The 13,856-nt window shown below is 32.6% G+C and overlaps 3 protein-coding genes across 3 annotated transcripts; 2 read left to right on the forward strand and 1 right to left on the reverse strand.

Annotated features, from left to right (window-relative positions):
* Positions 1-3,079: 3,079 nt before the first annotated feature.
* Positions 3,080-7,154, reverse strand: LOC120178743. The gene is made up of 4 exons (XM_039184544.1): positions 6,969-7,154; positions 4,971-6,053; positions 4,109-4,498; positions 3,080-3,391 (listed from the first exon to the last, which is right to left on the reverse strand). Coding segments are annotated over exons 2-4 (1,425 nt in total). The 5' UTR covers positions 6,004-6,053; positions 6,969-7,154; the 3' UTR covers positions 3,080-3,389.
* Positions 7,155-9,708: 2,554 nt separating this feature from the next.
* LOC120178715 lies at positions 9,709-10,248 on the forward strand. The gene has a single exon (XM_039184505.1). The coding sequence runs from the start codon at positions 9,709-9,711 to the stop codon at positions 10,246-10,248; it is 540 nt and encodes a 179-aa protein (XP_039040436.1).
* Positions 10,249-12,766: 2,518 nt separating this feature from the next.
* Positions 12,767-13,306, forward strand: LOC120178716. The gene has a single exon (XM_039184506.1). The coding sequence runs from the start codon at positions 12,767-12,769 to the stop codon at positions 13,304-13,306; it is 540 nt and encodes a 179-aa protein (XP_039040437.1).
* Positions 13,307-13,856: the final 550 nt, after the last annotated feature.

Genomic DNA, 13,856 nt, shown 5'->3' on the forward strand with positions numbered 1-13,856 from the left:
CATAATGTTTTAAGCACCGACTCGATGTCATAATGTAAACGGAGAGTGGATTCATAAAATACAACCCAAACGGTTCTTGTACCATATTTTATCATATCACATTCAAAGTCAACAGGTTAACATCCAGCTTAGACGATTACCAATTTTTTAATGAAAACTGACGAATTTGGAACATACGAAAAATTGAGTGATCATTTTGTAACTTTTAATAGTCGGGACACTCTACAAAACAACACCCTAAGGGATCATTTTATAACTTTTAAAAGTTGAAGGACTTAATAAAACAACATCCTATAATCGGGGACCGTTTTTGTAGTTTACCCTCGTTTGATTTGGTGTTTGAGCTTTTTTTGTATCTGCTTTTGCTTTATTGAATCTTTAGTGTTTTTTATACAAAAGATACAGGGAAGAAGCAGGAGTCTTTTTTTGAGAGCGTGATGTCTATGGCTGGCTTTCTTAATTCTATTGGAAAAAGAAAAAGCAAACTATAGAAGAAAACAGGGAGAGGGATCAAATGATTGAACTTTCTCCCACGGTAAATCGAGGTTAAAACACTAAATCTTTTAAATAGCGTCAAATGTTTAAAACCCGACGTGAATACAGAACATCATAGTAAAAGATATGTTCCTATAATAAGTCTTTGCAGTACCTAATCGAAACTAATCAATTAATAGACGGGTTTATCATATTTTCCTCATCCGATATCTTTATTGCAACCTGAATACTATTCAAACCGACGAAAGAGAAATATTATCGATCTTTAAATCTTCTACAGAATGTACGGCTTGAACATTATCAGTTTAACCCAAAAATTGATCGAGAGGAGAGGTAGGTGAGGGTAGTCACCCCTTGAAAATTTAAAATTGTCGTATTTTTTAGATTTATTCTACGTGTTTATGTTGAAAATCTATTTTTAATTATGCATTAAGAAATTGGAAGAAGGAAAAGACATGAAAACCAGATCAAAAAGATACATACGTGTTCTTCATGGATTTCTCTGTAGCTTTGCCTTTACTAGAGGTACCCTTTTTTCCTTTATTGTGCCCATTCTTTTTCTTTTTATATTAATTAATTAATTAATTAATTTAATTGCAATCAACTTTTACAAATAGTTAAAAAGGTTAGATACATTTAATAATTCGTATTTATATTAAATTTATAATAAAAATAATAAAATAGTTATGATATATATATATATATATATATATGATGTATTAATCAATGGCGAATACATAAAATTACGGACTAATTTTAATAAATATTAGGGACTAATTTTGTTATCATACCTAAAATTTTATCTAAAATAATTTGTATATAGTTGTTAATCTAAATATAAAATAACTATATATATTTAAAGTAAATCTAGAAAATATATAGTAAAACCAATATACTTTTTTAACATAATATATATTTAAATTATTTAATACATTATATATTTTGGGGCATGGGGTGTGCCCTGGCCTAGGTACGCCTAACCCTATATACGCCCTTGGTATTAATCATATTTAAATTTATCATGTCGAATCTTGTAGTGATCATAGTGATTGAAGAGAATTTTATTTTCGTTTAGTGATTTTGGTCTAAACAACGTAATTTATGTGTAATATCGAGTAAAAACGAGAATATAAAAAATAAATAAATATATATATATATATATATATATATATATATAATAGAAAAATCGTGTGTTACTATTACATGTTTATAAAGTTGATTACTTGATATTATAAATAAAATTATATTACAATAAAAAAGAAAATTCATATTACATGGAGTCTTATTTGATACAAATTTCTACTTATAATCAAATATCGATAAAAAAAATATATTCTTATACTGATTGTATATTTATCAAAGTTCATGTTGTTGGATTAAAATCCATATATATTTGTGGGCACATATGTATATCGTACAATGTTATCATAAAGTATGACAAAATTAAATGACTAATTATGTTACATGTGTTATATGTATTAAAGTATTGTGAAATCAAAGTGTAGATACCATAAGGTGTATTTATAATTTGATGAGGGGTAGAATTATAAATACTTAAAAGATTGACCAAATATTCAATCTATATGAAGAGGTTGCCGTCCCCAAGAAATAAGTTAACTTGTATTACTCTTATCTAGGGATGGGCATGAGACCCGAACCCGATGGGTTCCGACCCAACCCAATCGGGTTGAGTTTTTTTTTTAATCGAGTTCGGGTCAGGTCGGTTTTTTAAATATGATGTTCGAGTCAGGTTTAGGGTGAAAAATACCTTACCCGACCCGACTTAAAAAAATATATAATTTTACCTTATATATTTAATATACTATATACATATTACTTTATTTTAAGAGTGTTTAAACTTCGGCTTTGACCAAATTAACCAAAAAATATATAATATTTAATTATATATAAATTTCGATTAATTAAATTAACCAACTGATTAACTGAATTTTAACATTCTTATTCGGTCCATGCAACAATTTATAGATTCCTGTTATCCAGTAAGGGCTATCTGTGTTGCTATTTTACAGATTGTAGGTGGGAGATCACGGCTTACTTCCGCGCACTCCCTCAGGTTAGTGCAAGCAAGGTTGTGGAGATGTGGATACCAACCGACACCAAACAGTGGCAACAACCTCCATTGATAACTCCGATCAAGTCGATGAACAGTGACCCTCTTGGTTTGCAGTTATACTTGGAACACCCTGGCCCATCTGAACTGTTGTCTGGGTAAATATGGTATGAATCTGAGACACTATGCTTCTCTCTTTGTGCCTGATGTTGGAGACAATGTGATTTGAACATACTCAAGCTCATCAATTATGGATTGAGAACCTGACCTCAAACTTTTGGAATGGAGAAGCAAAAAATATGGCATATAAGAATCGAAATCGGGAGGCCAACATGTTATATATTCCGGCTGCAAATACATGGTGTTCGATGAATTTACATTTGTGTATTTGATTATGTTATTTCGACTCTTCATTTGTCTTGAGCGTTAAGATTAATCAAGTTGCTTAAGCTCGATTCAACAACGAAGGAAACGAATTTTTCGATCGAAATTGATTAGCATAAATATCTCACTTGCATCCCAACTCCAATATGAGAGAAAGGAAACAGAACTATTAGAAATCGAACCCCAAATCAAGACCAAGTCATAAATAAGAGCACTCAAGTCATCAAAATCAAATGGTCCTTCCTATTTCTCCATTTCTTCCCTGAAAAGCATGGAGAGAAACTACATATAGTATTAAGGGAGGACAGACAACGTACTCGTTCGGTTTCCAAGGGACCGGGATTCGGCAAAAGACTACAAACCACCAAGTCAAGATCTTGCAAATCGATCAAAATAAACATAATTGAGGATATCGGACATATGTAGCTACAATAGAGATTCCTGTGGACACAAAAACATATCAGAAGTCAAAAGACACGGTAAAAAAGGCGAGAAATTAGTATGACTTGTTCTCAAGATGGGTTACAGTCGATATTGCTCAGACATTTCATTTTTTCTTGAATCATTTGTTTCCGACTCATAGGTACAAGAATATGAAGTTCAAAGATTCTCCATATACATGGAAAACTTAGAAAAATACGACCAAAACATACATGTATCTGGAACTCATATCCAATTCCAAGCAACATAAGTAAAATATGGGGTTATGCAGTATGACGACATTCGAAGAACCAAACATTTGATTGGTAATCTCATGTCAGTAGGGGTATGACATTAAAGAGAACCTCAACTCAAAGAAAGGGTGAGACACCAATGTCGTGAATGAAAAGTGCATTTTATGAGATAAATTATGATTGAAACACATTGAATCAATAGACAATGAATTATGGGGGGTGGAATTCCCATAATAACAGCGCCAAACAATGCTACTACTTCGATGAACATCCAATGCTCATAAGTATTATGTCGTAATAATGCAATCATGTTGATGCAAAACCAATTTACACTAATCAGTAAGTTCAATAAAAACAAGGGATAAATGCAGTAAACTTCTCATGATGTTAGTATTGATTGCACTATAGATGCTACGAACATGAAAACTAAATTGCACTTTGATTAATGCTTGTGTAAGAGTAATGAAACATGGCCGAGACGTACAGTTACAGTTTGTCGACTGTTGACTGGCCTGTCCTGGTTCCGTTAGGCTTAATTCCATGTCATTGTCATGAGTTGCTGTCCAACCGGGTTCATACGCTTCGAGAAAACCAATCTTTTCCTTATTAGGTAGATCGTGGGGATGAACAAACGGCACCCCATGAGGCCATCCGATTTCCATTCTGATATTGGCACAAGGGCTATCAAGTCCATGAATGTGGTTCTCGCACTCTTTTAGGCTACAAAACCTTAGTTTGATGCCCTTCTTATCTGCAATCTCCTGAACCCTTTCCTTGAGCACTCTTTGTGCCTCAAGCCGTAATCTCTTGGAAGGAGGCAGAGGTTTGCATCGTGTATTGTTCTTCCGTCTTCTCATCAAGGGCTTCATAGATCCTGTACCAGCATTTCATTCATCCAAGGACCTGTTGTTAAAAGCTTCTCACTAAGGCTACCCAGACAAAAGAATAACACTGATAAACAAACATCAAGATAGCTTCGCAAACCAAATAGACAAAAGTATCATTTGGGTGAAACCGTAAAAACCGCATCATCTCATCTTTTGACTTTCGAGAAAATTATGAATTCAACAGTCTAGAATATACCTAGTAGACAAATTTGAAAAAATAAGAAGTTCAAGCATTTCAATCCACTCTTAACTCTTAAGGATATCTATAGCGATAAACTATCGATATAATAGTCTGCTAGCCTAATTGGGGAGGGTAAAAGGATTACAAGGAGATTTGATCAATAAAATCTGAACAAATGCATATAGGACACAACATTGTATCTGACGCTGACACAACCAAGTCCATGCAACATATAACTATGAGAAATAATGCTGAACGTATTAAGAAATACTGCTTACCATCTTGGGCTGTCCGGAAACTGAAACTCTGGAAAGTGTTTCGATTAAAGAGCTGATCTTCCGGATGAGATCTCTGCATGAAGTCATCCACCGGTATGGGAAGCTGGAACTGAGCTTCAACCCCATGACCAGCAGCTCTCATCTCTGAACAACTGAGACTTGTCATAGATTTTGGCATGAGTTTAAAAACCAATGAGCATCTTCCATATATGTTACCCGGCATATTATTAATCTCGGTCCGATGGAGTCCAGGATTTACGTAACCTGCAGTTGCTTGGTAAAGTGCAAGTCCAGGATATACAACAGCTTCTTGGGGACCAAGGTCCCCATCAACGAGAACCCACTGACCATGAAAATAACCTGCCTTATCAGGCTTAACAATGGATATTAAGCTTTTATCGACCTGGTGCTCATGGTCAGGGAACATGATCATTTGACTATCATCCTGTGTTGTTAAATTGTGGTGTTGTGCCCCAGGAAAAGAAGGCCTTCCATGACAGCACACAGATAATACTGAAGAAGATATTTCCCGGCTTCTTAAGGGTACATTATCGAGTATTTCTGTAAAAGGAGAGCTACGCAAGTTCAAGTAATAGCTGATCGCATCCAGTACATCTCGAGCTGCCTTACCAAGCAAGCCAAATATGTCAGACAAACCACCTGGGGGAAACTCCATTCCGTTGCTGGGCTCTGCAGGAGTTATGCCAGGTCGATAATCATATGTTTCTAGCCATTGTTGGGGATCAGCATAGTAACCAGATGTTTTGCACCACTCAGGAGAATCATTGGCATGAATCAACTCTGGGGATGGGAATGCTGCCTTTTGTTGGAAGTAAAGGTGGGCAGAATCTAAACCGGATCTCAAAAGAGCGCCATCACATGCCGGAAACTGAATGATGGCAGCCGAATATTGAGCAAGAGATTGTGATAAAGTTGAGCCTGATAGCTTGTAAGAGTCTGAAGGAAGACCTTCAGAAGGTACGAGATCGGTAAGCTTCACACGACCCAGAGATGGCAGGCCATTGCCTGCCATTAAAATCTTTCAGCTCACCAATTAAGTAAGTTTCAATAAATAGTAATGACCTATCAATAAAAAAAATCAAAATCAGTATAAGTCAAGGGTCTTAAGCATTAAGACATCAACTATCATCCTTCAACAGGAAATAGAACGTAAATTAAGACAAATTTAACTACCATAAAACCAAACATTTTAAGAGTGTGGAGAAAGATATGGTACCACAAACAATTAGAAGCACCGAAAGTTATTCCAGACAGTTCAGCATTGGCAACAATAATCAACTAAAAGCATTTCTTAGACTGCATACCCCATTACATGGGGGGAAAAAACTGTGAATTCGAAGTCCTAGAAAGGATGAAAATCGTCCGTTGAAACATTATCCGAAATGAACAAGCAAAATGATTCAAAAAATCAAATATAACAAGTTCCAACACCGGTTGAAACTAGGTTATTGACTCAATTTGCTTCCTACGAGTAGGCTGAAGAAACAAAAACAGTCATGGTATCCAAAAGATGAATATAGAAAAGAGCATGAAAATGCTTTACTCATTTCGAAATTCCATATTGAATAATCATTGGAAAATATATTGACATAGATTTCCGACATTGCAGCTATAATAAACTAAGTTTATTTTTACACCAATTTGCAGGATAAATTTCACAATGAATTTGAGAACATTACAAGAACTTCACTTCTCAGAACTTAATTATATAATTCTAAAACTCCAACCGATTCTGCAAATTAAAAAATAAAATAAAGTAATCCCATCTATCACATGCAATCCTAAATAACATTTACAATGAAAGGAAGGCAAAAAGAGAAATGAACTTGCATTAGAATTTAAAATTTTAAAATTAAAGGGAAAACAAAATAAAACCCAATCCATAAAACCAAACAAAAATTAAATGAAATAAGTAAGCATCAAAGATCAAGCCACGAAATTTACACTTCCCAATTTAGGGGAAACTAAAGTTCTTGCCTTTGATTGATCGAAGCGAGGTGGTTAATTGAAAGCTGAAATGGCTAACATTGCGACCGTCAAGCAGTGAAAGAGGGTTAGGGAAGATTGAATTTTCTCGGGAAAACAGCAGCGAATTGCCAGAATTCTTTCGTTCATCAATTGAAGATGATCATCATAGGCCCTGCTTTGTTAGATTTGGGCTTAGAAGAGATTATTCAGCTAGTTTACAAGTACATTTTTTTGGGTTATTAGTTGATACCTATTTAGTAATTACACTATTAATTCGTTCGTTTGGTATTTAAATATTTAATTTTTTAAAATTATATTTAATATTTAATATTTATTTCATTTTAATATTTATTGTTAAAAAACTTAATGTGAGTATTATCTAAACTATCAATTTTAGTTCGTTGTAGTACTTAATCATTTAATTTCTTTTAAAACTTAATATTAAAATTTGAACAGTGATACTAAAATGAAACAATAATTAAATTTTAGGTATAATTTTAAAAAAATTAAAAGTTAAGTACTAAAAGAACCAAAACTAATAGTTTATGTATTAAACACTTAGTTTACCTTATATTATTATATTAATTATGATTTAATTCATGTATTGATTTTTTTCTTTAAAATTTTGACCTTAATCTAGATAAAAAAATATTAATATAATTAAATTATGATAGTTTATAATAATCAAATTTAAAAATATGATTAAATATATAATTTATACATATTATAAGAATTAATAATATTTTTTGACATAATTACTAGTAAAACTTAATTTATAGTTCTGAGTGGAAGAAATTTTGGGAATAATCATGAGTTCCATAAAATATATGAAAAAAATTGAAACTCGTCGTATGAAATGGAATAAAATTGTATGAGACGTGACGAGTTTCAATTTTTTAATATATTTTATAAAATTCATCACATCCACTGAAACAAATATCCTAGATCCCAAAATAAATTCTTAAACGACGCTAACATATTCAATTCGAAATGAATAATTCCATGTAAATAAACATAAAATTCAATAATAAATTGGGTATGTATAATCTGTAAATATACTTCAACAAAGTTTTCTACTTTTAATTAAATTGGGTTTCCTACTTTCTCAATATTTATATATTCATTAATTTGTGCTAATTTGAATTCAAGTCAAACTCTAACAAATCTCCACCTTGACACGAATTCTAAAAGTGCAAAGGTTTCGAGACAAAACACCCAAATTCGATGTGACCCCCAAACTCAACAAAAAACAATTCTTCACTTCAACGAACAAGTTTTTCACCTCTTCCATAACACCCCTCAAAGGGGTAATCTTCAGTAATGGACACCGACCGAATCCAAGCTTTTTTAGGCTTAAATTTAGTCTTCACATCGACATGATTATCACAAGTGTCAAATTTTCTCACAAATGTTTCACCACAAGCAATATCATGCACAACACGATCCCGATCATCAATGATAGTTCTATTTTCAAATTCATTATGTTCATGAAATTGAACTCCTTTATGCTTCACATAACAGTTCTGACCACGGTTATTTTGTTCAACAACATTATTTGATACGGTGGATGAAACACCAATTGCATTATCTAAAACTGTTGAACCCTATAAAACATAAAACTTGATAGTCTTTCTCTGCCCTTTCAACACAACTAGAGAGTCCTCATAATTTTTCATAGTTCCACCTTCACTGGAGAATTTGTACCCTTTTGAATCTAGACTACCTAACGAAATTAGATTTATACTCAAATCTGGAACATGTCTCACATTACCAAGTGTTCGAACAATCCCATCGAACATCTTAATCTTGATTGTGCCAATACCTGCGACTTTACAAGGGACATTATTTCCCAAAAATACATCACCTGTAGAAACAACTTCATACGTCGCAAACCAGTCACGATTAGGACTCATATGAAAACTACTATCATAGTCAAGTATCCACTCATCACTTGTTATAAAGTTGTCGTCATCCGCAACTAGGAGTTCTCCGTCATCGTACTCCTCTACTATACTGACCTCACCAGATTTCCCAGAGTTCTGCTTTTATAGTGACAAGTTTTACCTTGGTTGGAAGATTTTGATCTACCCCTTCCAATATTATCAGAAGAACGCTCGCCTTTTCTTCCACTGTCTGAGTTAGTCAATTCATGCATCATGAGACCATCTTCCTGTGGCTCATAACCAAATACAAGATGTTTCATCTTGTCAAACGAGTGCAAGTCATTGTAAACTTCTTCAATAGTGAGTGTTTCGTGACTGTACAAGATTGTATCTCTGAAAGACGAGTAGTAAGGAGGCATCGAACATAGGAGGATCAATCCTAAGCCTTCTTGATCATACTTCACTTTTAAAGTCTCTAGATCATAAACAATTTCCTTGAATACGGTCAGATGCTCTTCAAGATACGAACCTTCTGTCAACTTGAGCGAAGTGCAACTTGCTGGTCAATAATTTCTTTCACTCGTATTTTTAAAATTATATTGTAACAATTAAATAAAATTTTAATCGTGTTTATAAAAGAGCATATAGATATACTTGAAAATAAATCAGCATATAATGACATTAATTAAGGTATATATTATTAGTTAATTATTTAATAATGCACTGTTTTAAGAGAGAGAAAAACTTAATATATTACCATGAAAAAACCTTACCAAAATATATAAAATTCATAAGTGGACCCATCCCCTCTCTATATATTGATGCTAATATCAATAGAGCTTCATGTGAACTTGACAAAAGCATCAATGAGAATTGCTTTGCCTCTTTATACTCTCTTTCTTTTTCTTCTTTCGATCTCCTTCGACCACGGCGGACATCGAAACCTAGTTTCCGCCGACGAAGCCCTGATCCAATCCGAATGCCACAACGCGGATGTCCCCACAACTTGCATCCGGTGCGTAAAATCCAACCCCCGGAGCGAGTCGGCCAATAAAATAGGCATCGCGGCCATCATCCTATCTTGTCTAAGCCATAGTGCCGGGGTCCAATCGGCCAACATGACGGACTTAGCTATGTACACGTTCGAAAAGGACGCGAAACAGATGTTACTGAACTGTGCGACTGGATTTTTCGAAGCGCAGGTGGATCTGGTCAACGCGACGGATCAGCTGATGAATGAAGATTACAACGGAACGAACAGTCTCGTAAAACAGGCGCTTGTACGAGAGGTGAAGTGCAGGAGAATTTTGGAGGATCGCCAGCTTACTTATGCTGCCATGGTTTATGATATGAGGGTTTATGAAGAACTTTCCAATGCAGTAATGAGGATAGTTGATAGGTTTTAGCAGCTCGTTGATGTAATCGTGTTATTACAAATTTGTGAGGGTTAAAATGAAAATAAAAATAAGAAAAAGCTTAATATTTGTCCCAAATAATCTTTTAATATTGGGTAAACTATTCATTTATTACTTAAACTATCAGTTTTGGTCCGTTTCAGTACATAGACTTTCATTTTTCCAAAATCATGTCTAACGTTTAATTTTCGTTTCATTCAAGTACTCATTGTTAAAAACTTAACGCGTTTAGTACGTAAATTTAAAACACTAAATAAGGATTAATAATTATTTTTATCTAAAAAGGATAAAGTACACAAATAGACCCCGACTATAAGGTGATGCTTTGTTGAGTCCCCTAACTATTAAAGGTTATAAAATGGTCCTTTGGCTATAGGTCATTGTTTTGGAGTCCTCAACTATTAAAAAGTTACAAAATGGTCACCCAACTATTCACATGTTCCTAACATGTCCGTTTTTGTTAAAAAAAAATTGATGATCGTCTGAGATGGACGTCAACAAGTTGGCTGGGATATTGACATACAAATATTGACATCGAATTGAAGTCCTTTCAATTGCTTTATTAGTTTCATTATTAATCTAAATTGATGTACTTAATAGTGGATGAACTAATTCAAATTAGTCCTTCTAATAAAGTAAATTGATCTATTTGTTAATAAAGCGACTAATTTGATATATAACTTATAATAAACGGTTCTGATTTAATGTAATCCTCTAAAAAAGGGACCTTATAGTTACTTTCGTCATACATATTATCTGCAAAATAAAAAAAAATTAATCGAATTGAATCGCATAATTCGATTCAATTTTTTAATTATCTTGATTTCATAGTTCAGCTCTAATTCATATCGTATTTAAGTTAGTTTTCAGTATCATATAAGTAATATATATATCAAGTGAAAATGAATTTAAGTCTAAAGAAAGAGTTTAATTAAAGGGTTAACTACACAGATGATCACTTATGTTTGTCTTTTGTCCACTTTTGGTCATTGATTTCAAAAAACATAAGATACAATCACTTTCATTTTTATTTAATTAAGATATGGTCACTTTCGTTTTTATTTAATCAAGATTTGGCCATCCCGAGTTAACTATCGTTAACAACAGTTAAATATTTTTATATAATCACACATTTGGTCCCTGATATTTACATATTCTCTCAATTTAGTCATACTTTTAATAAATTCAAATAAATTATATATTTTTAAATGAAAATAAAATAATATATTTTTAAATTAAGTTAATAATAAAATATATTTAATAAGTTAATATAAAAATATTTTTAAGTTAATATATATAAAATTATATTATATATAATATAGGTCACGGGTATCCGGTTCATAATATTTTTATTCATTATTTAAATTATTATTATTTAAATATATATAGAAAAATTATAAAAATTAAAAGTATATAATACATATAATCCACACATAAATTTTAAAAATTCAAATTACATAAATGAAATAAAATTTATTAAAAATTAAAATAAAGAAATGTAATTAAATTTCGAATGTTTCGAATTTAAAATAAATATTTTAAAAAATAATTTAGAACACTAATGTGAAATAATTTAAGAAACTAAGAATTTAGAATGTTACAATATCAAAAATTTTTTAAAAAAAATAGGATTTTAGAATGGTATAGTGAAATAGTTTGAGAAATGTGGATAAAAGAATTAATATACAATAAAAATAAAAAATATATAATAAATTGGGTATCGTGTCGGTGTGTACCCGATTAACCAACATTTTTTGACTCCAGGCCCGACCTAGAAACCCCAAAAAAATAGCATGCCAGGTACCCGACCTAAAAAATAAGGTATTTTTATTATAAATACCCAATATTTTTAACTGTATAGGCGGGTCGATGGGTTATGTCAATCAGATCGAGTATTTTTGAACACCTCTACGTGACATGAAATGTGGTATCATTCGATTGAAGAATTAAATTTATTTTAATTTATTAAAAGTATGATTAAATTGAGAGAATATGTAAATAATAGGGACCAAATGTGTGATTATATCAAAATATTTAACTAATGTTAACGGCGGTTAACTCGGGAAGACCACGTCTTAATTAAATAAAAACGAAAGTGACCATATCTTATGTTTTTTGAAATCATTGACCAAAAGTGGACAAAACATAAACATAAGTGACCATCCATATAGTTCACCCTTAATTACATTAGTTGCTATAATTAATACTTATGAAGCATGAAATCTGAATTTAAGAGCGTAACTGTAATTTTAGGCCTATCACTATTTGGATTGGTGCAACCCCACATATAGAGATACTTGAAAATAAATAAGCATCTAATGAAATTAATTAAGGCATATATTATTAGTTAATTATTTATCAATCCACTATTTTAAGAGGAAATAGTTAATATATTACCATAAAAATAACTTACCAAAATATATAAAATTCATTAGTGGACCCATCCCCTCTCTCTCTATATAAATACTAATATCAATAGAGCTTCATATGAACGTGACAAAAAGCATCAATGGGAATTGCTTTGCCTCTTTACACTCTCATTGTTTTTCTTCTTTCGATCTCCTTCGACCATGTCGGACATCGAAACCTAGTTTCCGCCGACGAAGCCCTGATCCAATCCGAATGCTACAATGTAGATGTGCCCGCGACCTGCATTCGGTGCGTAAAATCCGACCCCCGAGGCGAATCGGCCGATAAAATAGGCATCGCGGCTATCGTCCTATCTTGTCTAAACCATAGTGCTGGGGTCCAATCGGCCAACATGGCGCACTTAACTACGTACCGGTTCACAGAGGAAGCGAAACAGATGTTTTTGAACTGCGCGGCCGGGTTTTCCGAATCGCAGGTCGATCTGACCAACGCGACGGGTCGGCTGATGAACAAAGATTACGACGGGACGAATAGTCTCGTGAGGCAGGCGCTTGTTCGAGAGGTGAAGTGCCGAAGAATTTTAGAGAATCATATGCTTACGATTCCTGCCATGGTTTATGATATGAGGGTTTATAAAGAACTTTCCAATGCAGTAATGAGGATAGTTGACAGATTTTAGCGGCTTGTCAATATAATCATGTTATTATAAAATTGTGAGGGTTAAAATGAAAATAAAATAAGAAATAGCTTAACATTTATCTCAAATAATATTATAAAATAGAGGGCCTAATTATAATTTTTAAAATTATGGGAGATTTAATGGTTTTTTAACAATTTCGAGGAGGTTAATTAAAAATATATAAAAATTTAAGCAAATTTTAAGGGATCTAGTTCACATTTCTTAAACATTTAAGGGGTATATGTCAAGTTTCCCCAAACATCGGGTGCCAAGATTCCCCTACTTAATGAAAGGGCCGCTTTAGACATGTTTTTTCATGATTATTATTTAATAATAAAATAATTTATTTAAAATTAAGTGATTTAATACAAGATAAATTATACCATTAGTCTCATTTGTTTTCGATCCGACCGATTTTAATCACCAATTTAAAAATTTAGGGTACATAGTCCTTAATATTATTGATCTGTTCAATTTTAGTTCTTCAACTATTAACTCTCTTTAACCTGTCAACTGAAGTATTATGTGATAATCAGGGTTTCAAATAGCA

Source organism: Hibiscus syriacus, unplaced genomic scaffold (genome assembly GCF_006381635.1).
Source record: "Hibiscus syriacus cultivar Baekdansim isolate YM2019G1 unplaced genomic scaffold, ASM638163v2 tig00112370_pilon, whole genome shotgun sequence".
Classification (NCBI taxonomy): Eukaryota; Viridiplantae; Streptophyta; class Magnoliopsida; order Malvales; family Malvaceae; genus Hibiscus; species Hibiscus syriacus.

What these genes read in the sequence shown, in the direction of transcription:
- LOC120178715 (XM_039184505.1), top strand. Translation starts at nt 9,709, where the DNA reads ATGAGAATTGCTTTGCCTCTTTATACTCTCTTTCTTTTTCTTCTTTCG.
- LOC120178716 (XM_039184506.1), top strand. Translation starts at nt 12,767, where the DNA reads ATGGGAATTGCTTTGCCTCTTTACACTCTCATTGTTTTTCTTCTTTCG.
- LOC120178743 (XM_039184544.1), bottom strand. Translation starts at nt 6,003, where the DNA reads ATGGCAGGCAATGGCCTGCCATCTCTGGGTCGTGTGAAGCTTACCGAT. An exon ending in TTTCCGGACAGCCCAAGATG is followed by an intron (nt 4,499 to 4,970) that starts GTAAGCAGTATT and finishes ATGCTGGTACAG; the next exon opens with GATCTATGAAGCCCTTGATG.